Source organism: Cebus imitator, unplaced genomic scaffold (genome assembly GCF_001604975.1).
Source record: "Cebus imitator isolate Cc_AM_T3 unplaced genomic scaffold, Cebus_imitator-1.0 Scaffold391, whole genome shotgun sequence".
NCBI classification, from domain to species: Eukaryota; Metazoa; Chordata; class Mammalia; order Primates; family Cebidae; genus Cebus; species Cebus imitator.
In genome coordinates, this window is record NW_016107706.1 from 2,055,478 (window position 1) to 2,082,742 (window position 27,265).

Here is a 27,265-nt window from a genome sequence, read left to right on the forward strand (position 1 = left end):
GCAGAATTCCCCTCCCGATGTGGGCCACTGCCTGCATCCACTCCTCCGCTGACGGACACGGAGCGGGGGCCCAAAGCTCCCCGGTACCTTTACCAACAGCTTCTACACCATGCTAATGTGTCAAAACCAGTATTTTGTGGCCTTTTACTTTGCATTTCTTTAACTGTCAGTGGTGGTGACAGATTTTCACGTTTATTGGCCGTCTGTATTTGTCTTTCTTGGAGTTGCCTATTCATATCTTTTGCCCACTTGGATGCTTTTCCCAAACTTCCTGTTATCTAAGAGCCCTTTGCAGAGGAACACGATCAAGTCTTTGTCACACATAACACACAGAACGCAAATATCTACTACAACTAATCTGTTCAATTTACTAAGGAGTTGATAAAAATCTATTTAACAACTTAATGGTAGGATAACCCTGAATGTTTCATCTCTCCAGACTGAACTAGGGCTGCCTTGCTGGTTACCTTATTCATCCCTGTATCCTCCACAGCACAGTGGGCCACACAGGAACTCACACACAGTAGGTGCTCCATTCATGCTGAGTGCTGGAGCAATTAAATGGACCCCTGGGTGAGCCCCACCGAGGGCGGGGCAAGAGCATGGCTCTAGGGGGCTGCTGCTGTCCCTCCACTCCACACTCCACACTCCCTACCCCAGGTCTTGGGTCCTGGCTCAGGCAGGCAGCCTACTGTCTTCTCTGCCCTCCTCGATATGGCCCCAGCCCTGCCCCTCCTGGGAAAAAGTGTGGAAGGTTCTACTGCTCATGAGGACCCCTCCTGCCTGAAATGCCTCAGCCAGAACCTGAGGCTGCCTCAGACACGGACGCCCATCCTGAGCTCAGTGGGCACTGTGTTTCAACCTGGTGAGGTTTGAGAGGCTGAGGCCCAGGTGTTGGAGGCGAGGACTGGGGCGGACTCCCCACTCCCAGGCCACTGCCCTCCTGTGTGCCCTTACCATGCAGATGAGATTGTCCCAGTACTCGCCCCACATATTGGCACAGCCTGTGATGTCAACACATAGCTGCTGGTAGGGCCCCAGCATGCCCTGGCAAATGTGGGGGAAGAAAGCAGCTCCTTTCCCGTGAGATAACATGCTCTCCATAAAATCTGGGAAAGAACCGTGAGGTGTGGGGGATTTAGGGAACTGGGGGTGGGAGTGAGGTCCAAACCCTTGGGTGTTAGCAAAGCACTGCCCCTGACGAGCCACCCTCTAGCCTTTCCTTGGTCAGGCTACATATGCCCTCCTGGGAGCCGGAATTGAGGGGCAAGCTGCTCAGGGCACTGTGCGGTCAGCCTCTCTACTCCCTGGGGGGCCAGGTCCCTGCGGAAGCCCTCCATCACAGCCACCGCCCATCCCAAATGGAATCCAGGCCCTCGAAGGGAAGTGCCCTCAACAGCAAGAGGCACTGCCAGGTGGAGAGCCTTGGCCATCTGAGAGCAGTCTCTTGTCCCGGTCCCGCTCCCTGGCAGCTGCCAGCCCATATCCACAGAAGGCCATGCCAACCCTGGCTCTGGTTGTGGCCTGGGCCCAGCAGCCCCACTCTGGTGGCTCTTACCCAGCTGCTCTCGCTTGGCCAAGTGCTGTTGCATCCGCACCGTCTTTAGCAGGGCAGGAGGCATGTCAGGGCTTTACAAGTGGAGACACAAGAATAGGATCAAGTCAGCCAAGCCTGTCCCAAGACCCGAGCCAGGTTCTGCAGCAACCAGCATTCTACCAGGTGCCCAGCAGGGGAAGGGGGCTCTGCCTGCTCTTCCCAGGGGAAAGCTGGTCAGTTCTTTCCTTTACCTGCTTCTCTGGTCTTTGCGCCCACTATACCCCTACCATTCAAACATCCCCAGCAGCAGGCCACCCGCTGGCTGCAGGGATTACCTCCCCAGACACCCAGGAGGGCTCTGAAGCAGGATTCCATGCCCACAGCTCTGTGCCAAGGTTACTCCTGGATGCAAACCCAGCCCAGACTCCCCATCTCTAGCCCAGACCCCCATCTCTAGCCCAGAGCCCCCCATCTCTAGCCCAGACCCCCCATCTCTAGCCCACACCCCCTTCTCTAGCCTAGACTTCCACAACAGGCCCGTTTCTGGTTTTTCCTGCTGTCGACTGTCCAGTATTGGGTAGACACTAGCTTTTCACAATAGAAAGTTCATGCCTTACAAGCTGTTCATGGCTCCCCTTCCACCTACAGCAGTGGTTTCTAAGTTGGGCTCTCTTGCTTCACTAGATTAGGGGGTTAGGTGTTCACATAGTGGGCACTCCATTACATTATAATGCATGATTTCAAGTTAGAGATTTTCAAAATGCTTGAATATTTAACCATCAGTTCTTCTGAGCCAGTGCTAGCTGATTCTGGCACACCTGTGTGTGTGTGTATGTGTACATGTGTATGTATGTGTGTATATGTATATGTGTGCATATGTATACGTGTGTATGCATGTGTGTGCACCTCTGTATATGCATGTGTGTACGTGTACATGTGTATGTATGTGTGTGTGCATATGTATGTGTATGCATGTATGCACCTCTGTATATGCATGTATGTGTATGTGTGTGTGTGTATGTGTGAGCAGCACTCTAGATCTCGCCTCTGCCCTTAGCTTGCTGATGACTAGCCTAGACTCTCCATCTTGTCTCTGGGGCACCCCTTCCCCATCTCACTCCACAGGTCAGCCCAGGCAGGCTATCAGTGGTCCCTGAAGACTCTCTGCTCCTGAACTCTTCCTCCCACCTCTTGGCCGGCACGGTCCTGCCTACAGTAACTCCTCCCTCACCACAAGCCCATCTGCGTGGTCCATTAGAAGCCTCCACTCCAGGAGGCCAGGCTGAGAAGGGGCCACAATCCCAGCCTCTCCCCGGGCCCACTTGGGGCCTGAGCGGTGGAGAGCAGGAGACGTTTCCTCTCTGCCTGAGCCCACGTCTACCTGTAAAAATACACACTCTCATGTCTCACACGACCAGCCACTGGCCACCTAAGCCACACAGAGGTTCAACAGGGTACACCTCACCCAGCCTCATCTGCCCCGGGAAGTGAATGAAGCAAGACTTACAGGCTAGTCTTTTTGCTCAGGCTGTTTTGGGGGCTCCCGAAGTACTCAAACTTGAGGGAGAGGGGGGTCTGTATTGGAGAGCGATTGGTGAGGATGAGCTGACGATTCACACGGGTCCTCAGTGGCACCGCTGAGCCAAAGTCCAGGCGGAGCTCCTTTGGGTGGCCTGGCCACTGCTCTGTGCTGGAAACACTGTCCCATGCCCATTGGTACTGTGTAACATGCCACTCTTGGCCCTGGCCAGAGAGCCATCTTTGGACGGTGTACAGAAGCTGCCCAGGCACCAGGCTTCATCCTTGGACTCCTGTTTCATTGAGCTGCCAACCACAGACCCACCTTTCCCGCCCGCCCATGATGCTGAGAAAGGCCTCAAACACTGCACCAACCGTCCCTGGCCTGGGGCAGGTGGGCATGGCTTCTAGTTGCGGGGCCTTCTGTGGGCAAGCCCAGGGTACCCACAGCCCTGTCCCCTGCCATCTTCTGCCTTGCTGGGCACCATGCCTCCAAGTGTGTGGGGGGAACCACACAGAGGGCAGGGACAGGGTAAAGGGAACTGTCCCCACAGGAGTGGTGAGTAGCCACAGTAACACCGTGCTGTTTTCCTGGCTGCAGGACTCAGAGGGGCATAGACCAACCCGACAGTGCTGGTCCCGGGCGTGGCTGCCTCAGCCCTCAGGCCACTGCCACCCCCAGACCCCCAGCCCTGGGCTCACCTGTGATCAGAGCTCTCCTCAGAGATGGCGATGGCCACTTGCAGTCCCTGGGGCTTCCCAGAAATGCCCAGAACCAGTGGCTTATTCATGCCTGACACGTGACAAGGGAGGGCCAGATGGGTCAGCTCTTCCTATGAGAAAGCCCGTCCAGGGATCAGACCGGGGCCAGGAGGTAAGCCCAGATGGTCTTGACAGCAGAGGGAATTGCTGAAGGAGGATTCAACACGAAGCCTTGACCTCTGGCCAGGCTCATCTCTGTAGAAGCTCTCCAGCCCCTCCGGTGAGCCCAGGACGTCGGCCCACCCTCAGCCCCAGGAGGCCTGGCCCTTTCCTCAGGGATTATGGCTGTCTGAGTCTGCTCCAAATATCTGCCCGCATGAAGGGAGACCCTCAGAGAGTCAGAGGGGGGCCTCTGGAGCTCACACTTCCTCTGATGAAGCTGCTACCGTAGAAATCAAACCCTCCCTGAGCAAGGGCTGCTCCCCGCCTGGGCCTGCCTGTCTGTTATTCCAGAACTCAGGCCGGCCAGCCCCATATTGGCCGGTGGGGAATTGAGACATGAGTCCTCCAGTCTCTGCAAGGAAGAAATTTCTCTTTCTACAAGAACCACAAAGGGATCGCTAGGAAGGGCCCTAGAACTGAACATCTTCTGCCCTGAAGGCCTTCCTCTGGTCCACTCCAGGGGGAAACTGAGCCACCAGTTAGTCTCCCCCAGTAGTACCTAGCACAGTGCCTGCTGTGAGCAACAGCTCTGCTCTGGATCTCAGAAAGCTGGGCCCACCTGCAGCCACAGACAATGGCCTGGGGAGGGCAAAAGGTCATACCAAAGGCCAGGCATGGCCAGTGGGTCTCAGGGCACATCCAGGCCTTCTCCAGGCTCTCTGACTGTGTGTCCCTAGGGAGCAGACCCCATGGGGAATGGGGACCCCAGAACCAATCTCAAGAAATCTCTTCCCCAGCCACAAGAACCAGCAGTGTGGCCTAAAGTAGGGCCTCCCTGGTGGCACAGGTGATACGACTGGAGGATGCCTTCCCAGTCACTCAGCCTCCACATTGCCTTACTCACCTGGGTATGAGCAGTCAACTCCAAGCTGAGCTGGCACTCCTCGCTGGGGCCCAGCAGGCCATGGCTGGGGGAGACTGTCACCATGCAGAAATCTGCTTGGTCCCCCAGGAGCTGGCAGACACATGTTGTGAGCCTGTTGTCACTTACTGAGCTCCCAGCATGGACCAGTGTCCAGACAGTGCTCAGCACTGCTGCATGCAATGCTGGGGACTGGGAGACTGGGACCCACAGCAAAACCGACAGGGCTGGGTGCTGACTCCTGGGGATAAACCACGGTCCCTTCTCCTCTCCTCCCCAACCCTGGATGGACTTTACCACATGTTGGGGGGTTTTCTGGACTAAAGACACTGCCCTGGAAGGCCCAGAGGACAGGGAGCAGAGGGCACACCCTCCCGGTGCACGTGGATGTGGCCTTATCTCCCACAACACTCAGAGCTCCCCAGTCAGCCACAGGCAGGAACAGCACCACACGTGGGCTCCAACAGCTGCCTGGGCCAGGCATGGGCTGTGCTGGCTGGGAGGCTCGAGCTGTGTTCACCAGAAACTCCTTCTTGGGTAGGAAACTGGAATTCCCAAAAGGCAAGGCAAGAAAAAGCTGGACCAGATATGCTGCTCCTTTGAGGAGCTTTTACGTACACTATGGAGCAAGGGACAGGCTGTGGGAGGGAGGCTGAGTATCTCTGCTCTGCGAGGATATTTGGGGGACAGTGCCCCCCCACATGGGCCTCAGTTGCTGAGAACTGCAGACTGCTGTCTGATGCTGTGGGCTCACCACTCACCTTGCCCCAGTGGAACTGGGTAGGCAGGAGCGTGCCATTGATAAGTGCGATGGTCATCTTCGTGGGCACACCCAGGTAGAGATTTCTAACCTCCACCTGGCTGCTCTGCAGGTACACATGGGGCTTCTGTATCTCAGCATACACAGGAAGGTAGCTGGAACACAAGGAAACAAAAGGCATGCTGATCAGAAAAGAAGAAATAAAACTGTTCAAATTTCTAGATGTCGTGCAGTCTATGTGGAAAACCCCAAGGTGTCTATATTTTTAGAAACTCTAGAACTAATGGGTGGCTTCGGCAAAGTTACAGGGTGTAAGATCAACATACAACAATCAACCACATGTGGAATGTGTGGAAACTGGAATTTAAAATACAGTACCATTTGTAATTGCCCCAAAAGTAGAAATCTCGCTTGTAAGAGAAATTGTTGCAAAAACTTTCTGGGCTTAATTTGAAGTGGCTTATTTCACTTTTCCTCTGGGCATATTTCAGAATGCTTACTTCTCTTCCCCATCCTACCCTGGCCATACAAGAGAGAATTTTTTCCGGTCTTTACCGTGAGAAACTACTGAGCCCCCAGGATTTTTAAACTCTCAAGCTCGCCACACTCTGCCCCCAGGAAGTTGTTGAAGCTACCACTTAAGTGTTCTTCCGCTTCAGGTAAACTGATCTGTACTTGGTATTTGCCGGTATCTCCAGGTACTGGGGCGGCCACTTCCTGTAACCTCAACTCTGACAGATCTAAGAAAAATCATCGTTTCCGTTCGTTTCGTCTTTTCTTGTTGTGACAGCAGGAGCTTGACGGGCAACCTCTTTACATGTCTGAATGGCAGGAGGTATTTTGCAGGTATGATTGATGTTGAAAATCAGTTAAGTTTAAGTAAAGGAGATTATCCTAGATAATCTAGGTGGGCCTGATTCAATCAGTTGAAAGGTGTTTTTTGTTTTTTTTTTTTTTGAGACAGAGTCACTCTGTCACCTAGGCTGGAGTGCAGTGGTATGATCTTGGCTCAATGCAACTTCTGCCTCCCAGGTTCAAGCAATTCTCCTGCCTCAGCCTCTTGAGTAGCTGGGACTACAGGCATGTGCCAATGTGCCAGGCTAGTTTTTGTGTTTTTAGCAGAGATGAGGTTTCACTGTGTTGGCCAGGCTGGTCTCAAACACCTGACCTCAAGTGATCCACCTACCTTGCCCTCCCAAAGTGCTGGGATTACAAAGGTGAGCTACCACATTTGGCCACTAAAAGGTCTTAAAAGTAGAAATGGGGTTACCCAAAGAAATTCCCTGTGTCTGTAACAGCTTCATCTTGTCCCCAAAAGTGCCAGCCTGCCCTTCCTGAAAACCTGCCCTACAGATTTCAGGCTTGCCTAGCTAATTCCTACAGTTGCGTAAGCTGATTCTTTGTAATAAATTTCTTAATACATTATTATTATTATTATTTTTTGAGATGGAGTTTCACTCTTGTTACCCAGGCTGGAGTGCAACGGTGTGATCTCGGCTCACCGCAACCTCCACCTCCCGGGTTCAAGCAATTCTCCTGCCTCAGTCTCCCGAGTAGCTGGGATTACAGGCACGCGCCACCATGCCCAGCTAATTTTTGTATTTTTAGTAGAGACAGGGTTTCACCTTCTTGACCAGGATGGTCTCGATCTCTTGACCTCATGATCCACCCACATCGGCCTCCCAAAGTGCTGGGATTATAGGTGTGAGCCACTGCGCCCGGCCCCTTAATACATTATTAAGAAACAAATCTTAAGCCTTGACTGATACAAACACATCAAGGTAAATTCATATGTAAATGCAAAAGACAGAATAAATGTATTTTTGCTTACTTTTCTGATTTAAAGGGCAACTATATAAACCAATAACTGCAAAACTGTTTTGATGAGCCTATAATGTATAAATATGTAATCTGTATGACAGTAATAGTTCAAAGGAAGGGGAAAGAATAGAGCTGAGCTATGTTACGGCAACATTTCAGACTACTGAAATTAAGTTGGTGTTAGTCTAAACAAGACTTTTAAAATTAAGATATTAACTATAAAGCCTTGGACAACCAGTAAGAAAATAACTTTTTAAGAAGTAAAAGAAACATGGAAATTAAAATGGCATACTAGAAAATACCTATCTAACACAGAATAAGGCAATAATGGAGGAAAGCAGGAACAAAAAGACAAAATTCATACAGAAAACAAGTAGCAGAATGGGAGATGTAAGTACTGTTTTATTAGTATTTACATTAAATATAAATGGAATCAATAATCCAATCAAACGGCGGGGATTAGCAAAATGGATTTTTAAAAAACGATCCAAGTATATGCTGTCTCCAAGAGATACTTTAGATTCAAAGACACAAGCAGTTTAAAAGGAAAGGGATGGAAAAATATATACCATGCAAACAGTACCCCAAAGAGAGCTCTAGGGGATACCTGAATGTTAGATAAAATAGGCATTAAGACAAACATTGTTATTAGAGACAAGGAAGGATATTTTATAATTATAAAAAGGTCAGTTAGAAAGATATAACAATTATAAACGTGTATGTATCTAACAAAAGCACCCCAAAATCCACGAAGTAAAAACAGAAAATTAAAGGAGAAATCAACAATTTAACAGTAATGGTTGGAGACTTCAACAGCTCACTTTTAATGATGTAAAAACAACTAACCAGAAGATAAACATTGAAATAGAAGATTTAAACAACACTAAAAACCAAACAGAACAGACAACACTCTACACAATAGCAGCAGAATACATATTTTTCTCAAGTACACAAGAAATATTCTCCAGAATGGACCATAAAACAAGCCTCAATAAGTTTTAAAGGACTATAATTATATAGATTGGGTTCTCCAACAACAATAGAATCAGCTTAGAAATCAACAACAGAACGAAATTTGTGAAACAAAAGTATGTGTAAATTAAATAACACACTCATAAACAAGCCAAATAAGAAACCACAAGAAAAATCAGAAAATACTTTTATACCAATGAAAATGAAAATATGATATATGAAAAGTTACAGGATGCAGCAGTGCTTAGGAAAATTTATATCTGTAAATACCATTTTCTTTAAAAGAAAGAAAGAAAGAAAAGATTATAAATCAAAAACCTAAACTTTCACCTTAAGAAACTAGAAAAAGAAGAGCAAACTAAACCCAAAGCAAGCAAAAGGGCAGAAATAACAAACACTAGGAAGCAGAGAGAAATGAAATAAAAAACAGAAAAACGTTACAGAAAATCAACAAAAGCAAAATCTGGTTCTTGGAAACTATCAACATTGATAAACCTTTAGCTAGACTGACCAAGAAAAATTTGATCAAGACTCAAATGAGAGAAATCAGGAATGAAAGTGGGGACATCACTACTGATCATGCAGAAATAAAAATAATTATAAGAGAACACCACTAAAACATAAAAATAAAACAAAGAACACCACTGATAACTGTGTCCCAACAAACTACATTGGCCACTATGCAATCTATGCACATAACAAAATTGCACATGTACCACATACATTTGTACAACTGAAAATTAAGAAAAAGATTGGGCTGCCACAGTATTTGCCCCCACTGAAGACTGCGGGTGTCACGCTGGAGAGAGGCCAGGGCAGAGCCTGCAGTAACACTGGACGTCTCAACTGTCACAAAGAAGAGACAACCAAAAATACCCCAGTCCCTCACTCTTACTTATGAATGAAATACAGAACGGTTTGTGTAGCTGGCAGGTGTGGGTCTCCTCCACTGTCTGTCTAGGGCTGTTTTCCCCAAAGGTCCCTTTGTTTGATGGATCCAGGCTAGCTGTGTTCTCTGAGGGTGGTGACTCACATGTAGTTCACCCCTCAGAAGAGGGGCGCTCTCCGTATCTACCCCCTTTTACTCAGAAGAAACTTACACCACGAGCTCCTTATGCAAATCAACTTCCTGCTCCACTCAAAAACAGGACCGGACAGGCGAGGATTACTAGAAACAGAAGAAAGCTCCAAAAGTAAAGGAGAGGGTCGGGCGCAGTGGCTCAGGCCTATAATCCTAGCACTTTGCCAGGCTGAGGAGGGCGGATCATGAGGTCAAGAAATCGAGACCATCCTGGTCAACACGGTGAAACCCTGTCTCTACTAAAAATACAAAAATTAGCTGGGCATGGTGGCACACACCTGTAGTCCCAGCTACTTGGGAAGCTGAGGCAGGAGACTCACTTGAACCTGGGAAGCGGAGGTTGTGGTGAGCCGAGATCGCACCATCGCACTCCAGCCTGGGCAACAAGAGGGAAACTCCGTCTCAAAAAAAAAAAGTAAAGGAGAACTCCAACATCTGAGAAAACAGAAATTAGTTTTCTCAGGGGAATCTGAGAGACTTTTGCACTGATAAGACAATAAGAGATTACTACAGAAAAGGAAAGACCCAAAAACAACAAAGCTTGAAATTTAAAAAACGTGATTGTCTCTTCTGGAGACAGAGGCTCCCCTCCGCCCAGCAGGGGAAGGGGCAGTACACAGCCCACACAAGAGCAATCAGGGCCCCTCTCTGGAAAGAGCCAGATTCACTTTCAGAGGTTGTTAAGCTGTGAGTGTGTGAGCCTGGAGCATTAAGTGACCTCTCCCCAGGGCAGAGGGCTAAGAGGGCCCTTGTCACCAGAGGAGAGAAAGGCTCACAAAGAAAGCAGCAGAGGTGAGGGGTGGGGCTGGGGTGGATGGAGGGAGGGAGGGAGGGAGGAGGGGAGGGTAGAGAAAGAGAGAAAGCAGAAGACCAGGCAAAGGGAAGAGGTTGGGCCCTTGGATTCAGCAAGGCAAGAATGCCCCGTTACATGAGCCAATGCCGCTCCTTTTTTGCCTAAGTTGGTAATGCCTGTGTTTCCATCACTTGCTACTATAAACATTCTGAATACTACAAGGTCCTTTCAGAAGAACAGAGACAGAAAAGGAAAGGAAATATGCAAAGACTTAATAGAAAGCCCTTCCCCTGAGCTGCAGGCAGACTTAGCCTTCACCTCTGACACCCAGAAAGCACCTTGCACCCATGCAAAGACTCATACCTAGACCTGTATTTGTTATCACTGGAGAGGACAATTGAACTGTCAGATGGCCAAGTATACAAAGTCCCATAGCATCTGTCATGGTGAGAGTGTGGGGCAGTGGCTAGTCTCACACACTGTAGGTAGAAGTATAAAATGACACAGTCTTTTTGGAGGATAATTCAAGAGCATCCATAAAGATCTAAATGTTTTTACAATGAAACACCAAATAGATGCAAAAATGAGTATAAAACATACATGCAGTTTAACAAATAGTAAAACACCATCTATGTACTGCCTCTGCACAACTTTAGAAACAAAATATTATCACCAGCCAGCTTAAGAAAATAAATACTTTATTTGAAAATAATTTGGGAAGGACTGGGGAGAAGCAGACAGGGGATATGGATGAAAGAGTACTTGTAGTGAGCTGACAATTATTGAAGGGAGGAATGAGTACATGGGGGCTTATTATACTATTCTCTCTGTTTTTATACATGTGAGAAGTTTTCCACTAGAAAGAAAGAGAGGAGGAAGGAAATGGGGGAGGGGAGGGAGAATGAAAAAGGAAAAAAAAAGGAATTCTTCTAATACCTTTGAAACCTCTAGCATGTTCCTTCCAGAGAACAATGGTATGTGCTTATTTAAATATGTCACGCCTTTTTTGTGTCCATTCTCCTATGGACAATGGTTGTTTCTAGCTTTTCCTGTAGGGAGAGTCCAGGCTGAGCATTCCTACATGAGCGCACATCACCCACTGTGCATGGAAAAGGGTTTCCCTAGGAGTATAACCCGAAAGGCAAACACTAGCGAATGCTAACGGAGTTTCCACTTTACACCCCTTTAGCACACACACCCTAGAAGGATATATGCATAGCATTATCAGGGGATCACCTCTAGGTAATGGATTATGGGTCATCTTAAGTTTCTTTTCTGTAATGTACACATTTTATAGAATGCAAATTTTCTGGAGTCAATAGTTTTAAATCCAGAACACCTCTAGATAAATATATAATATAGATAAATACACCGCAAAGATGCACAGAGTTTGTTGTTGTGGCTCTTCCCACTGTCCCCTTACCTCCAGGCTCCATTTTCCACCTCCAGCTCCAGGACGGTCTGCAGACGCTGGCAATGCAGGGCCTCCAAGGTGATGTCCACCCTGCACTCCCCTAGAGGGTGAAGCTGGCCACTCGAAGGCTCAATGTCGAAGGGAGAAACCTGCTCCGGAGAACACTCGGGAGGATGAGCACTGAGGACACTTGGAATTGCAGAGGAACTGGGGGCTGGCCGCACCCAACCAAGGTTGTCCCTAAGCCACCCTAGCTCTTCCAAGAGCCATCTGGGATCCAGAAAGAGGCAAGCAGGTGCGGGACCACAGTCACAAGAGTCTCGGGATTAAAAGCATAGAAACCGAGTCTCTAAGTAAAGGAATGCACAAGTCAGAGGTCCCCATGCCCTGGCCCAGATCTGAGAGATAGAAGGCAGAGGGAGGTGCTCCAGGAAAAACGGGGAGAGCTGGAGAGTCAGAGGTGAGCTGGTGAACCAAACTAGGGGGGTGGCCCTCTGAGCAGCTTCCACCGAGGAAAGCCACCAGGTCACTAGATTGGGGGAGCGGAGAGTCTGCTGTGGCCACAGAATGATCTTTTGCACCCACGTGGTCTTTCCCCCACCCCCTCCTCCTGTCCCCCACTGCAGGTCTGCCCCTCCTTCCATGCCAGGCACACACACAAAGGGAGAGGGGAAGGGAAAGAACAGGAGGAAAAGTGTCCACCTCTGGGGAGGGCTCTTTATAGTCCATTCTTCCTGCCCTGACAGAGAGGACACTTGCCCCTGTAAGGAAGGAACACTTTGCTTTATTTTGTCTTTGTTGCTCATGTGCACCTCTCTTGGAGCCCTGAAACTCTGATGGTGGCTGTAGTCTGGGGTTTCTATGTCCCCTAATCTGAGAGCACCTAACAAACCCCAAATCCCAACATTGTTTTTGAGAGCTCAAAAGAATAGAGTACAGAGAGCTGTAGAGGCGGGATTCCCACCGGCTTGCTTATGACATACATATTACAATACTATAACACTGACAGTTATTTCCATGATAAAACACGTTATTCTTCACAGTGGGAGAACACCACAGACTGGAAACGAGAGGAGAGGGATGCCATCACCTATCAGCCGTGCAACCCTAGGAAAGCCCGGTCCCTTCCAGCCTCTCCTCTAGCAACTGAGGAGGCTCACTGAGGTCTGTATGCTTCTAGCTGCGCTCTGGAAAATCCCTGGAGATCCTTGGCAGTGAAGGGGACTGGAATGTTGGGAGAAGCGGATGCGGCAGAGGTGCCTAACAAGGGGTCTCTGGGTGGCTGGAGCAGTCACACTTTATTCTGTGTACTGGGTGTTTGCATAAGGTTTCATTTGAAAAAAGAGTTCTTGGCTAAACATAACATGGACGCTAAAGATATTGATGCCACCCTGCCCCCAGCCCCATCCCAGCCCAAGCCCCAGCCTTAGTCTTCTGTGGTTTCAAGATCCACGGTGGGAGACCAGTGAGTCCTGGGAGGGAAAGCATTGAACTCCAAGCCCGTGTAACGGGTACTTGGCAGTGGCATTGTCAATTGGATGCATACTGTCATAACTTCTAGGTTTCACGGTGCCCAGCTACAGGCCGTCGGTAAAGGAGCGGGGTCTCCCCAGAGTGGAAAGTCAAGTCCACTTTCCTGGAGAAAGGGGATGCGCGCTAACAAACAAGGTGTACATGTGGCTTGGACTGTCTTCCCTGGGCTCCTGAATACAAGAGGAAAAGTGTGCGGTGTTCTGACTCAGAGAGCCAGTGGGCAAGCAGGATGGGGATGCTGCTGGGAAGCAGCCAGAGGGAGGGTGCGGTCACCAAACAAACAGGGCCAGGGTCTCACAGGTGTGGAGCACCAGGGAGCCACAGCCATGCCATGGTGAAGGCGCGGCGTACAACTCACTGCGGCCGCTTTGCAAGTAGCTGTTGCTTTGTGTGACTTTGTTTTGCTCCAGATCGCCCATTGCATTTAAATATGATTATGATAATACTTAGCTGCTTTTTTTCTACTTTTACAGTAAAAAGAAAAGTGCTATTTGAGCGGAAATGAATCTTGAATTTTCTTTTTGGAGCCTTGGGTTTGGGCCACCAGCCTTTGACCAGATGCCATCTGGTAGCAGATCCCTGGGAGGATCTGAACCTTCCAGAGAGTGGGACAGAGGTGGGAATGTGGCCGGAGCAGCAGCTGCCTTGGAGGCTTTCTACCCAACTTAGCTGCCCATTGCTTCCTGCCTCAGCCGGCTCTGATGAGGGAGAAGCCATGCCCTATTTCTGAATCAGATGGTGGAGAAGGGCGCAGGAGACGCGGCTGTGGGGGTACATCTGGCTGCATCTCCTCAGCCATGGTGAGAACCAGAGGCACCACCAGGCCGAAGTCACTGGGCAGGCTGTTCCTCCCCAGCCTCAAAGCTCTGATCTAAACGCACCAGGGCAAATTACAGCACATCAAGTTAAACGGGCTCATTATGGGGGCATCAGAGGACCCAGCAGCGCCCAACTTACATCCTCAGGCCTTTCTTGGAGGCAGACTGGGCTCTCCTTCATGCACCACATGGCTGGGAGTGGGCTGATGTTCTGGATCTGGATGGAGTTTGTGGCCTTCTGCCCCAGGCGGAGCAGACCAAACTGAAGGGCTGAGACGCTGATGATGAGGGCAGGCCCCTGAGACACCCAGAGGGCCTGTCACTGGGCCACCAGGGGATGGCTCTGTGTCCCAGCCCTGCCACCTCCCTGGGCCCACCCTGCTCCCAGCTCCACCTATAGCACCTTAAAAGCTGCCTCAATGTGTAACACCACTGGTGAGGGCGAGCCTTGGATTTCACACAGCAGGTCCTGGCTTGTGGGGCCAGGGACACCCCCAGTAAAGTTCAACTCAAAATCCTCGACCTCACTGGGCTCTGAGAGAGAGAGGGAGAGGGAGAGGTGGAGAAGAGAAGCAGAGGCATTTCCTCCTATGGGTGGGCGCAGACACCTGGCTTGCATGGACTTCTCATCTGCCTCACATCCCAGGCATCGGCTGGAGCAGTCTCAGGCCTCCTTTCACTCTGAAGATTTCCTCCCGAGCCAGCCCGAGGCAGGCCACCACCCTCCTGCCGCCCCCAGGGCACCTATGACCCCCGTGCAGGGCTCCACTTCGATGACGTGGCAGTCGCTGATCTTCCCCCACAGGTATCTGATGGGTGACTTGCTGTTGTTCCACATCTGAAAGACACACCGACACCAGGCTGCCTGTTTACTGCCCCTTCATGTTCACTCTGTACTTGCTGAAGGACTGTAGGATCGTGGGCTCGTGAAGGTCCCCATGAAACCTCCCGGTTAGCTCCCCGCCACCTAAAGCCATGGGCTTCCCAACTGGAAAGCACCCTCCCTCCACCCTGCAGTGCATGTGGCTGTCATATTCTGCCAAGGAGGGGAATGGGTTCCACAGCCCTAACTTTCAGAGGATTCTGGGAGGCTGATAAAATGACAGCCATGCCTGGCCTATGCATCTGTGCACGTCAAGGTGGGTTCAAGGCCCCGGGAACCGCCTCAGCCTCCACACAGTGGCTGCTGCCATCCGACCCTCCTGCTCACACCCACGTCAGCACCACCTCGGCCAGCCCAGGCAGGGGAGGGACAACGGCCCACCTTAAATGCCTTCTTCACATTCATGCCAATGTAGTTCTCCCCCGGAATCATGAGGGCATATGGCTCTAGGACGACCTGGAAAGGTTCTACTGAGGCTTTCACCTCGATTTCCAGGACAATCACATCATCCACAGGGTAGGAGGCGTGTCCCAGGTTCTCCGCTTCTGAACTAAATGCAAACCCATGGTAAGCCAGGAGCCGGCACACCTGCGAGCACATCCTAGCGTGTCCCTGCCCCTGTCCCACGTTTGGCCTTGTAAAAAGAAAACACTGCCTAGCTCACAGCTCCCGAGCCCCCCTAAATCAGAGGCATTAGCCAGTGCCCAAAAGGTGACGAATACCTATGGCTGTGACAGCGGTTTAGCCTAAGGCCTGGGACAGGGCCACTGCCCTACTGCCTCCAGGGACCACCCTGCAGCCCTCCAGCCTAGGATCTCTGCACCAAGCGGACTGGGGTGCCAGCCTGAAGTTTTACACCGTGGGCCAAACCCTTCCTTCCACACTCACCACCACTGGGCCCCCCGAGTTTGGCTGCCCAAGAGCAGCAATGGGCCCGAGTTGCAGCTCTGAAATTCCCGGGGTGGCCTCGCAGTGAGTTTAGTGTGCTGAGCCACTGCAGGGCTGGGTTGCCAGGGTGAGGCAAAACAATGCCCCCACTCCCCAAAGCCTGCCAGCTGCCCACCCCCCTTGCCTGATACCTTCCCCAGGGGAATCCCCAAGGTGGGGGAAAGCCCAGCTGCCCCCGTCTCACCTGGGGCCCAGTTCCTCTCACCTCACGGGCTCTGGGACTTCCTCTAGCACCATCTGGAGCACGCTGTGAAAGTCCCTCAGCTGCAAGGCAAACACAGTGACCTGAAAACGCAGCTGAGCTCTAGCAAGTTGTCCTGGAGGAGGCTGGGCACGGCAGCAATTCTCCCTCCCTGGGCCTGGCCACCACAAGGACCTTCTGAAAACCTGGGATGCTTCCCTGCTGCCTCTTTCCCTCCCTAGGAAAAGTGAAGTTGCTCCCAGAACATGAGCCAGGACTCAGGGGCTTGTCTCAGCTGGGCCTGGGGCAAGAAGGAAAGGAAAGGCCTTCCTGATGCTGACACTGCCCCTCAAGTGTCTGAAGCCACCACACCCTCCCAGGACAGACACAGGTGGCTGCATGCTGGGTTCAGACGCAGACCCACTCACCTTAGCCCCAAACCCACTAACAACGGCCCCGGAGCATCCTTTTCATGCCCAGCTCGAATTCCCCTCTAGCCGGCCATGGCTCATGGGGCTTCCCTCCACGCTGGGCTGGCGCTGTGCTAACCTGGCCCTCAGGGTCCCCCGCCTCATGCTCTCGAGGGGCTGCTGTGGTATGGGTGGGGATGGTAATGTTTTTTGCCATAGTAGACATATGGGAGACACCCAGAGCTGAGGACACCAGCCCAGGGTCTGGCTGCACATCAGGTGACTCTGGGATCAGGACCAGGCACGATGAGCTGCTTCGTCCTGCACACCAGCGGTGCACGCCAGCCCCACTCAGCCAAGTGCCGACCTGGGCAGGATGGCACCTCGGCGGGCCCAGCTGTGGCTTCAGTGCGATTGAAGAACACGGGGTGGGGGGGGGCGTCTAAGGACATGATCCAACCATGTGTGGCTACGGAGATGACACCATCTGTACCTCATGCGGAGAAAAGCTCAGGATGAACTCGTGGTCTGTGTGGGGGCAGAGAACCCCCTTTCTGGGCATGATGGAGAAGGCGGTCTCCCTGTCAGGGTGGCACTTGATGCTGTCCATGCTGTAGGTTTCTCCGGGCATGAGGGGCTGCAGGTTGGGCTTCATGATCTGCCAGTGGAAGGCCAGCTCCACATGCCTGTGGGGACAACACATCCAAGACCATGGCCCAGTTCTGCTGGGACCAGTCCCCCACCACAGGCCTGCCTGCCCTGCACCAGGAGGGAGCCAGAAAGGACTAGGAAGAGGAAGAGACCAGGTCAGCCTTCATGCCCTTCCAATGGAGAAGCCTGGGGCGGGGGAGCTGGGTGAGGGCAGCAGGAGGGTGAGGGAGTCTGAGAGAGAGACAATGTCAGAAAGCCCCTCGCTTCCCACCCATGGCAGCTGGAGGGTGGACCTACCATGACTCGGGGGACATGGTAAGTCAGGAAATCATGCTCCAAGCATCAAAGTGGAGGAGTCCAGGCATCACCCCGGGTATCGGGAAGCTCTTCTGCAGTGTCTCCCCAACATGAGTTTCCAGGGTTTGCTGTGTCAACCCCACCCCTGCCCTGTGCCTTTCCTGCTATGGGCTCCCAGCAAAGCTGTGTCCGGAAAGATATGTGCCCACTGGCTGCCAACAGGAACGGTGGCAACTCCACAGCATAGGAGGGGCAGGACTTGCAGCTACCTGGGGGTGGGGTGACAGAGTCCTGTGTAATGCCTGGAGTCCTGGGGGAAGCCCTGGTTGAGAGGCTCTCTGAGACCTGTCCTGGTGTCATGGAGGTGCTCAGAGGCGGGTCAGGAGCCTGCCTGCCCCTGGGGTGTCAATGGCTTCCCCTGCACAGGCAGGGTATGCCCTCTCTGGGAAGCTGAGGCTGGCTAGGGATGGTCCAGGATGCTTTGGAGCAGCACTGTCTAACAGAGCTTCCTGCAGGGATGGAGGTCTTGTACTTCTATGCTGTCCAGTATCACTGCCACTAGCTGCATGTGGCTGTTGAGGACTTAAAATGCGGCTGGTGCCACTGAGGAAGTAAGCTCTTAATTTAATTTTAATTGATTTAAATTTAAATAGCCAAGAGTAGCTACTGGTTTCCATGATGGACTGCGTAAATCTGGATCCTTCAATCAAATCTGGATATCCATCCTGTGCCCAGACTTCCCCAGGCCCTTGGAAGGACCTCCTGCCTCACTGGGACTCAGGGCCAGGTAAGCAAGGAGGAAGGCTGGGTGCTGGGGCACACACAGGGGCTACCCACGTAGCGTTTCTAATAACCAGCTGCTTCCTAGCTGTGGACAGAAGGTTTTCAGGCTCGAATCGTATGAAGTGCTGGGCTGTTAAGTCTGTGAGCTCTCCAGGGTCCGGCTGACTTTTTTCGCCAGAAATATAGATCAGATCCAAAGCAATCAGCTGCCCAATTCCTGCCAAAGTGGGGTAAGTGAAGTCAGTGAAGGCTCAGTACGGCTGGAACCAGGCCAAGGCTGCCGTAGGACCCTTGCCACCATCTGCATGCAGCTGGCCTTGACCATGATCCCTGCCAGCTCACGGGGATGTCTGTGAGGGAAAAGGGGGATGTCCGTATACAGGCTAACATCCTCACATCTGTGAAGACCAAAAGGAGGTGATTTTGAGAACCCCACACAGAACAGGGACTCAGTTAATGAGGAAGGGAGAGAAGAGGGAGGAAAAGAGGGAGGGAAGGAGGAAAGAGGGAAGGAAGGAGGGATGGAAGAAGGAAGGGAGGGAGGAAGGAAGGGAGGGAGGAAGAGAGGGAGGGAGGGAGGAAGGGAGGGAGGGAGGAAGGGAGGGAGGGAGGGAGGGAGGAAGGGAGGGAAGGAGGAAGGGAGAGGGGGGGAAGAGAAGGAGGAAGGGAGGGAGGGAGGGAGGAGGAATGGAAGAAGGGAGGGAGGGGCATTTTATGGTGATTCCCAGGATGCCTCTTCTAACCCTACAGAAACCTAGAGGTGCCTCTGGCTGTTTATGTGTGAGTCACTGGCAATCCCCCAAAGGGGATCGAAGTGAGTTTCAAAATGAAACAATGAAAGATTTCACCCCAGGTTTCCATCTGTCTCTTGCTAGAAGGCTCCTTGGACTGTCTTGGAGACCACACTGGCTTGGGTCTCCAAGGTCAGACCAGAGCGAGGGGCCCAAAACTAGACTCTGGCACCTGGAGGCTGCAGCATTCTCAGTGTGCTCCTGACGCGGAGAGGGCACAGCTGGGCTGCTGCCAGTGCTAGCGTGGTCGGTGGCCCCTGGAGCGGGGCAGCCCCCCAGCCCTGCCCGGGGGTGCACTTAGGCCCACCTACAGCCACCAGCTCCCTTATCTGGCAGTTGTCACACACAATGATGAAGGTCTGCTCCGCCTTTCCTAGGCTCTTTGGGAAAAACAAAACCTGGGGAGAGAAGGGTTGTTCTGTAACACATCCCATTAGAGGGCTCCCACCCTCCCCACCTCCCACCCTCCTCCTCTCACACAGACACCCCTCCCTTTGCTCTTGACTCTCTGCTCCCCTCCCTGCCACCTCCCACCTTACTCCTGAGGCCGTGTTTCAGCCTCGCTCCACCCCGGACTAAAGCAGGGAGCAAGCTGAAAGGATATGAAGAGAAAGTTCACAGAACCAAGATACAAATGGCCCTTAAAGGAATGACAACACATATCCTCATTCACAATAAGAGAAACGTCAATGAAAACCATCCAGAAGAGGCGAAACCTCATACCGGCAAAGAGCAGAGTGAGCTGTCGTAAGTGCAGTGATTTGCTTTCTAATGTTTTCTCCAATTCCCTCAGCCCCCAGCCCCAGTAACCGCCATTCCACTCTCTGCTTTTATGAGTTCAGTATTTGAAGGTCCAGCCTATGGGTGAAGCTGTGCAGTATTCATCTGTTGTGCTTGGCTTCACATAATGACCTCCTGACTTCTCCACGTTGTTGTAGACGGCAGGGTTTCCTGCTTTTGAAAGGCTATTATTCCACTGTGTACACACACCTCATTTTCTTCATCCATCTATCGATAGACACTTAGGGTGATCAGAAGCTTGCCTATTGTGAATGATGGTGCGGTGAACAGGGGAGTTCGGGTGTCTTTTAAATGGTATCTTTTGAGCCCAGGACTTAGAGGCTGCAGTGAGCAGTGATAGCACTGCACTCCAGCCAGGTTTCATTTGTGGACATACCCAGTAGTGGGACTGCTGAATCATATAGTCGCTCTAGTTTTAATTTTTTGAGGGAACTCCATATTATTTTCCATCACGCTGTACCAGTTTACATTCCCATCAACAGTGGGCAAGGGTGCCCTTTTCTCTACATCCTCGCCAACACGTGCCTTTCATCTTTCTGATAATAGCCATTCTATTGGGTATCAGGTGAGACCTCACTGTGGTTTTACTTTGCATTTCCCTGATGATTAATAATGTTGATAATGTTTTTATACACTCATTGGCCATTTATATGTCTTCCTTTGAGGAATTTCTATTTGGTCTTTTGCCTATTAAAAAAAAATCAGATTATTTTCTTTTTTTCTTTTTTTTTAGATGGAGTCTTGCTCTGTCACCAGGCCAGAGTGCAGTGGCATGATCTCAGCTCACTGCAACCTCCGCTTCCTGGGTTCAAGCAATTCTCCTGCCTCAGGCTCCCAAGCAGCTGGGACTACAGGCATGCACCACCACACCCAGCTAATTTTTTGTATTTTTAGTAGAGACAGGGTTTCACCATATTGGCCAGGCTGGTCTTGAATTCCTGACCTCAGGTGATCCACCTGCCTCAGCCTCCCAAAGTGCTGGGGTTACGGGTGTGAGCCACCATGCCCAGCCCAGGCTATTTGTTCTCCTGCCATTAAGTTCCTTACATATTTTGGGAATTAACCCCTTATCAGATGTATGACAGGGTTTTCTCCCACTTCACAGACTCTGTCTTCACTCTGTTGCTGGTTTCCTTTGCTGTGTAGAAGCTTTTTAGTCTGAGGTAATCCCATTTGTCTACCCATGTTTGTTTCTTTGTCTGTTTCGTTTTTTGAGACAGGGTCTTGTCCTGCACCCAGGCCACAGTGCAGTGGTGTGATCGCTGCTCACTGCAGCCTCTAACACCTGGGTTCAAGCATCCTCCCACTTCAGCTTCCCAAGTAGCTGGGACCACAGGCACATGCCACCACACCTAGCTAGCTATTTTTATTTTTATTTTTTTATTTTTTGAGATAGAGTCTTGCTTTGTCACCCAGGCTGGAGTGCAGTGGCGCGATCTCAGCTCACTGCAACCTCTGCCTCCTGGGTTCAAGTGATCCTTCTGCCTCACCCTCCTGAGTAGCTGGGATTACAGGCATGTGCCACCATGCCCAGCTAATTTTTTGTATGTTTAGTAGAGACATACATGTTTTACCATGTTAGCCAGGATGGTCTTAATCTCCTGACCTCGTGATCTGCCGGCCTCAGCCTCCCAAAGTGCTAGGATTACACACATGAGCCACCAGGCCAGGCCGTTTTTTACATTTTTTATAGAGATGGGCTCTCCTTGTGTTGCCCAGGCTGGTCTCAAACTCCTGGGCTCAAGCGGTCCTCCCGCCATAAAATCCTGAGCCACCGTACCTGGCCCCATTTTCACTTTTGTTGCCAGTGCTTTTGAGATCATATCCAAAAAAATCATAGCCTAGACCGATGTCACAGAGATTTCCCCTGAGTTTTCTTCTAGTAGTTTTTTTTTTAATTGCATTTTAGGTTTTGGGGTACATGTGAAGAACATGCAAGATTGTTGCATAGGTACACACACAGCAGTGTGATTTGCTGCCTTCCTCCCTGTAACCTATATCTGGCATTTCTCCCCATGCTATCTCTCTCTTCTGGTAGTTTTACATTTTCAAGTCTTACATTTAAATCTTTAATCCATAAGTTAAGTTTTATATATGGTGAGAGATATGGGTCTAATTTCATTCTGATAAATGCAATGATATTTTGTCTTTTCTTCAAAATAATCTAGAAGAGCAAGGTGGGGATTAGCTTCAGGAAATGGAGGGGTATAGATGGCATAAGATTGGCCAAGAGTTGATAATTGCTGAAGATGGTAATGAATACATGGGTGATCACTGTTTTCTCTATTTTTGTGCATGTTTTTATATACAATGTCCATGAACAGTCTTTAAGTTTGATAATATACTGTACTGGCAAAGGTGTTAGGAAACAGGCACCCGTACATATTGCTGTTGAAAGCTTAAACTGGTACAACCCACATGGTAAAGACTTTGGCAACATGCGTTACAATTACAAGAGCACAAGGCCCTGGAACAGCAAGTCTTCTAGGACTGTATCCTACAGGTACACACATCCTTGGATAGAGTGATGTATGTGTAATTCATATATAATTGGTAGCCAGAGATCAGAAAAAAAATCTTCATGTCCATCAGCAGGAGACTACCGAGCTAAATTATGGCCCATTCACACAATAGGATACAATGCAGTTATTAAAACATATGAGAATGATCTCTAAGATATAGGGTTAAGTAGAAAACATGGCAAAGAACAGAGTATAGAGTGGGCAACTTGCTGTGTGGAGGAAAAAGTGCACATGGGGAAAAGACTCAGTGCAGCTGCTTATTTGGGCACAGACTATCTCTGGAAGGGCACTCAGAAAACTGGTCAGGTGTGGCTCCAGATGGCTGAGGAACTGCGGTGAAAGGGAGCATTTCACTGTTTACCTATTTGCAGTTTTGAATGTTTTATTGTTATCTATTTTTTGATACAGGGTTTCACTCTGTCACCCAGGCTGGAGTACAGTGGCTCAATCACAGCTCACTGTAACCTCAAACTCCTGGCCTCAAGTGATCCTCCTATCTTAGCCTCCAAAAGTGCTGAGATCATAGGCGTGAGCCACTACACCTGGCGCTTTTGAATTTATTTTTACTTTAAAAATTGTTTATACAGACAGGATGCCACTATATTTCCCAGGCTGGTCTTTAACTCCCAGACTCAAGCAGCTCTCTTGCTTTAGCCTCCCAAAGTGCCAGGAGTACAGACCTGAGCCACTGCACCCAGCCTCTCTCTTGAATTTTTAATCATGCAAATGTATTTCTTGTTTGGAACTATGAATACATTTTTAAATAAACAAAACCCCAAACAATCAATAAACAAAATATGCAAGAAATGCAAAGGGGAAAGAAAGCCTCCCCTGACTCCCTCGCTGCTCCCCTAAGAGTCCTGCTGCTGCCCTCTTTCTTTACTTGGAGATCCCAGGAGGACGGGATGAGGGGGATGTCCGGGGCAGACCAGCTCCAATTCTCTGAAGCTTCGATGAGCCTGTGACACGGCTTGGACTATATATAAGAGAACAGGGAGCCTGGCCTATGTATGAGCCTTGTAGACCCACCTGCCCTTCAGCAGCAGATGAGGCCTGACGAAGCCCCAACTGACCGAGTCTCAATCTCAAGAACTAGGTTCTCATCAGGGATCAGATCAGCAGGGACATGAATAGGAGAGCCACACCCTAGGGCTGCAGAACCCACTGGGCACTTGAAACTAGAAAGCAGCTGATAAGAGGAAGCCCTTCCTGACAGCATGGCAGAGTCGCCGTGGCAGTCGAGCTCCGCCTTGCTACACACCAGCATTCCCTGGGGGACGTTAGAAGTCCTACACCCAGGCCACAGCCCAGTCCAGTGAGCTCAGAACCTCAGGGGTGGGGCCTTGGTGTTGTTTCCAGGTCTCTCAGGGGATTGCAATGTGCAGCTGGGTTTAAGAACTAATAAGGGATGCTTTATCTCACGACCTGGTGATGTGGTGCAGGCCAAATCCACCCCACAGAAGCCAGACAGTTTTCGCTCCTGAATGTCAGGTGCCTCCCTCGGCAGGCTAGCGTGAAAGGCCAAGCATGTCTGTGGCAGCCCCACACGCAGTCACATGGAGTGGAGTCACACTCCTAGACCAGCAGTCAGGGAGGGCGGCAGTGTGCCGCAACAGGGACAGGAAGCATCACTATTTCTCACGGGCACCTCTGGGGACCAGCAGGCAGATGCGACAGCAAAAGGGGGCAGCCAAAGGGGCCAGTTAGGAAAGGAGGTGCCCACAGCCAGGGGCAGGCCTCTGAGAGCTTCCGCAGAGGTTCAGGATGAGGCCTAAGGGAGGTGGGCCTTGCTGACTACACAAACTGAGGATGAAGCAGGAAGGCTAGAACAAAGCCACAGTCATCGCCCAGGTACCAGATGATGGGGGGAGGGAACGCCCAAGACAGACTGAGGAACCAAGCGAAGCTCTTGGAGGTAGCTTGGACATTGGGGGAGGTGGCTCCCGGACGAAAGGTGTGGACAAGCGAGGCTCAGGTTTGTGCTATGATGCATGGGCTGTCTGCATTTGCTTTGTGAAAATGCTCCTGAGACAGCTGAGTAACACCTGACGTCACACTGCAGAACGCAAGAATAGGCGTCTACCCAGAAATCACTAAGGCTGGGAGGTGGGATGGGACTGGCCATTTGAGTCATGAAAATGGAGAGAAATGCAAGCATGCAAGCAGGTGAGGAAATACACGCCGAATCTGATCACCCACCTCCACTAACACAGCATGTCCCGGGGCCAGCTCAAACACCGAAGGCCGGATTCCAAAAGGAGGCTGCTCAACAAAGCCGGCGGTTGCAATGGCCTTAAAGAAAAGCAGTTTACACAATGGTGCGGAAGAAACTGTAAAAGCCAGTGTTCAGACTGCAAACTTCTCTCCTTCAAACATCCATTTTGCAACGTGAAGGACCTTAAGGACTATCCAGTCACGTGGTGATGAAGAAAGGGAGGCTTGTTCATTCAGCAGCATTTACTCAGCCAGCACCAGGTACTAGGTGAGGCTCTGAAGGTTATCTGTGAGGAGCTGACTACAGGCAGGAAGTACAAGGAACACCATCACCAAGTGGGTAGGACACAAATGACAGGCGTGTGAGGTCTCACTCAGGAGGTGAGCTGCGGGGGCCCTCCCCTGGGCTCCAAAACATATTGTCCTTTCCCTACTGTGACATCCTGTGTGACAGGTGCTAGCATACGGGTCTGCCTCCAACCCTGACCCACCCCTGGCTACAGGCTCCTGAGTCACAAGGGCTGTAGCCGCAGTGCCTACACAAGAAGCCACTTAGCATGCCAGGGACACAAACCCATGCCTACAAGACCCCGGTCAGTCACAGAAAGAGCGAAATGTCGTTCTTGGAACATCTTGAAACAGGGCAGCCCTTGCTAACAGGCTCACAGTGAATCGCAGCCCTAGGCTGCTTATCTTCCAGTTTTTCAGAGAAACTGGAAATGTAGAATTTTATGTGAAATCTCCCTATTTTTAAATGTTGACTCAAAAAATGTTAAGTGCTGTGCCAAATAACTACCAGCAGAATTTGGCTGAAGGGCAGCCAATTTGTGACCTCTGAAATATTCAGTCATTTGCTACAATAAAGAAGGGCCGAATGAGTGAATGCAGTCACATTTGAGCCAGCTCTTAAAGGATAAGAGAGGTGATATTGCTCACGCAGGCTGGTGCAGGCCTTACTGGCATAACCAGAACTACAACACCGGTCCCCGTACACACCCCTTCTCATTCGGGTTGTGCCAGTTGCACAGAGGTTACAGCACTCCACCTTCTGTGTGCTTCCAGTCATAGGTGTGCTCCAGCAAGCTCCTCTGGGGGCTATTTCCTTTGATGGATTTGCACTTTTTCCAGTTAGCAACCTGTGATCACTCACCTTGAAACTTAGTGTTGGCCAGCTCGTTTTGGGCATAATGCAGAACCTGCCAACACTGAATCCCACATTTTTGCAGATGAATTTGGTCATCTTGACTCCCCCAATGAGGCAGTAACCGCAGTCCAACACTGGTGACACTGTAGCCACAGAAGAATACATGCAAGAGAAACAACGGGTCACTCTGAATAGGCCCTACTGTCGTGGTTCTTCTGAGGTCCAGCCAGACATCAGGACAGCTGGTCCCAGCCCAGCCCTCCGCAGAGAGGATGAGTGCACGTGTCCTGACCCCTGCACCACTTGGGCTCCGCCCAGGCTGTTGGTGGGCCACAGGGCAGTAACGCCATGGGACTCTCTTCACTCCTGGCTAGAGCAGCAGAAGTCAGTGCCCATTGTGGATTCATGCTTTGCTAGGGCCACCCAGCATGGCCCTTGGGGGCTATGGCAGAAGTAAGGGGGATCACAGACCCAACTTCCTGCCTATGCTCAGCTGGAGAAACTTGTCACTAAGGGAGCCCAGCTGAAGCCAGCTTTGCCAAGGAAGCCTACTCCCACAGCCACGAGGACAACACCTGTTAGGACTCCTCAGGGCGCACAGGCGCTTCTTCCTTGCCCGCTGTGGCACGGGTCCCCTTGGGGATGGTCACAAGCCAGCAAAACCTATGCTGGGGTTAGCTGGACTGCTGGCCTCCTCCCTCACTGTGAGTCAACCTCCACTGAGAAAACCCAAAAGCAAGCAGGACACTCGTGGCTTCACACTGTGGATGGCTACAGAAGCTGCTAGCAGTATCCTCTGCAGGACCCAGGGCCCCTGCTACAAAGGGAACCCGAGAGCCAGGCGGTCCTTATGGGGGTCTCCAACCTTAACTGAGCCTGTGGGAAGCTGCGGTGCACACTCACATGTCAGCACGGGGGGTGGCCTCCGGGCCTGCAAGGGGATCAGAAGCGTGTGGGCTGACTGGGTCTCCACTAAAATAAAATCATCAAAATCCCCAAGGCAGTCGGGAAAAAACTGGACAATGTACTGGCAGGTCATTCCAGGAGCCACCATTCCACCTTTTCCTGGGAACATCCCTGTGCATGACAAAAGTGACAAGTGAGGATCCAGGGAGCAGCCAGCCACCAGGACGTGAGCTCAGCTGGTACGGACCCCAGCCACAGCCGGGGCTGGCTCTGTGAGTAAGTGTCTTCTGGGTCAAGGCTGTGCTGACGGCAGGAGAAGGGCACGTGGGGGGAGCAGGCTGCAAGGGCGGTGACTACCCAGAACCCTTGGGGCCTGCCTGGCCCTGTGGCTTAGAATTTCTGTGGTGGGCAGCAGAGAAACTTTTGAGATTTCTGAATAGGGGTGACATGATCAGAGTTGTTTTTGAGACAAACACTGTGACACTAAGTAGGAAGGCTGACTGTAGGCTGCTGCCTGGGCTTAAGTGAGGAATGGAGAGGGCCTGATTGAGGGCAGTGGCAGCAGGAGCAGGGAGAAAGCAGGACCCGGGCCTGGGCAGAGGCAGTCAAGAGAAAAGAGCTGTCAGGGCTCTGAGTACGCACTGCTGGGGGAGCGGGGGGCCCCGGGACTGCTGGGGGAGCGGGGGGCCCCGGGACTGCTG

General features: G+C 51.1%; 1 protein-coding gene across 3 annotated transcripts in view; it reads right to left on the bottom strand.

Annotated features, from left to right (window-relative positions):
* The window catches only part of DLEC1 (DLEC1 cilia and flagella associated protein), a 65,223-nt gene that overhangs the window by 8,836 nt on the left and 29,122 nt on the right, over window positions 1-27,265 (bottom strand). For all 3 annotated transcript variants that reach the window (XM_017508402.2, XM_017508401.2, XM_037731326.1), the window contains exons 8-25: window positions 26,562-26,735; window positions 25,665-25,801; window positions 24,500-24,592; window positions 19,285-19,375; window positions 18,241-18,403; window positions 16,949-17,141; window positions 16,070-16,128; window positions 15,298-15,466; window positions 14,778-14,871; window positions 14,437-14,567; window positions 14,173-14,331; window positions 11,692-11,831; window positions 5,603-5,756; window positions 4,824-4,934; window positions 3,758-3,888; window positions 3,045-3,236; window positions 1,559-1,629; window positions 958-1,109 (exon numbers count right to left, since the gene is read on the bottom strand). In XM_017508402.2, coding sequence (XP_017363891.1) covers window positions 958-1,109; window positions 1,559-1,629; window positions 3,045-3,236; window positions 3,758-3,888; window positions 4,824-4,934; window positions 5,603-5,756; window positions 11,692-11,831; window positions 14,173-14,331; window positions 14,437-14,567; window positions 14,778-14,871; window positions 15,298-15,466; window positions 16,070-16,128; window positions 16,949-17,141; window positions 18,241-18,403; window positions 19,285-19,375; window positions 24,500-24,592; window positions 25,665-25,801; window positions 26,562-26,735 — 2,414 coding nt within the window. The remainder of the gene's footprint in view (window positions 1-957; window positions 1,110-1,558; window positions 1,630-3,044; window positions 3,237-3,757; window positions 3,889-4,823; window positions 4,935-5,602; window positions 5,757-11,691; window positions 11,832-14,172; window positions 14,332-14,436; window positions 14,568-14,777; window positions 14,872-15,297; window positions 15,467-16,069; window positions 16,129-16,948; window positions 17,142-18,240; window positions 18,404-19,284; window positions 19,376-24,499; window positions 24,593-25,664; window positions 25,802-26,561; window positions 26,736-27,265) is intronic.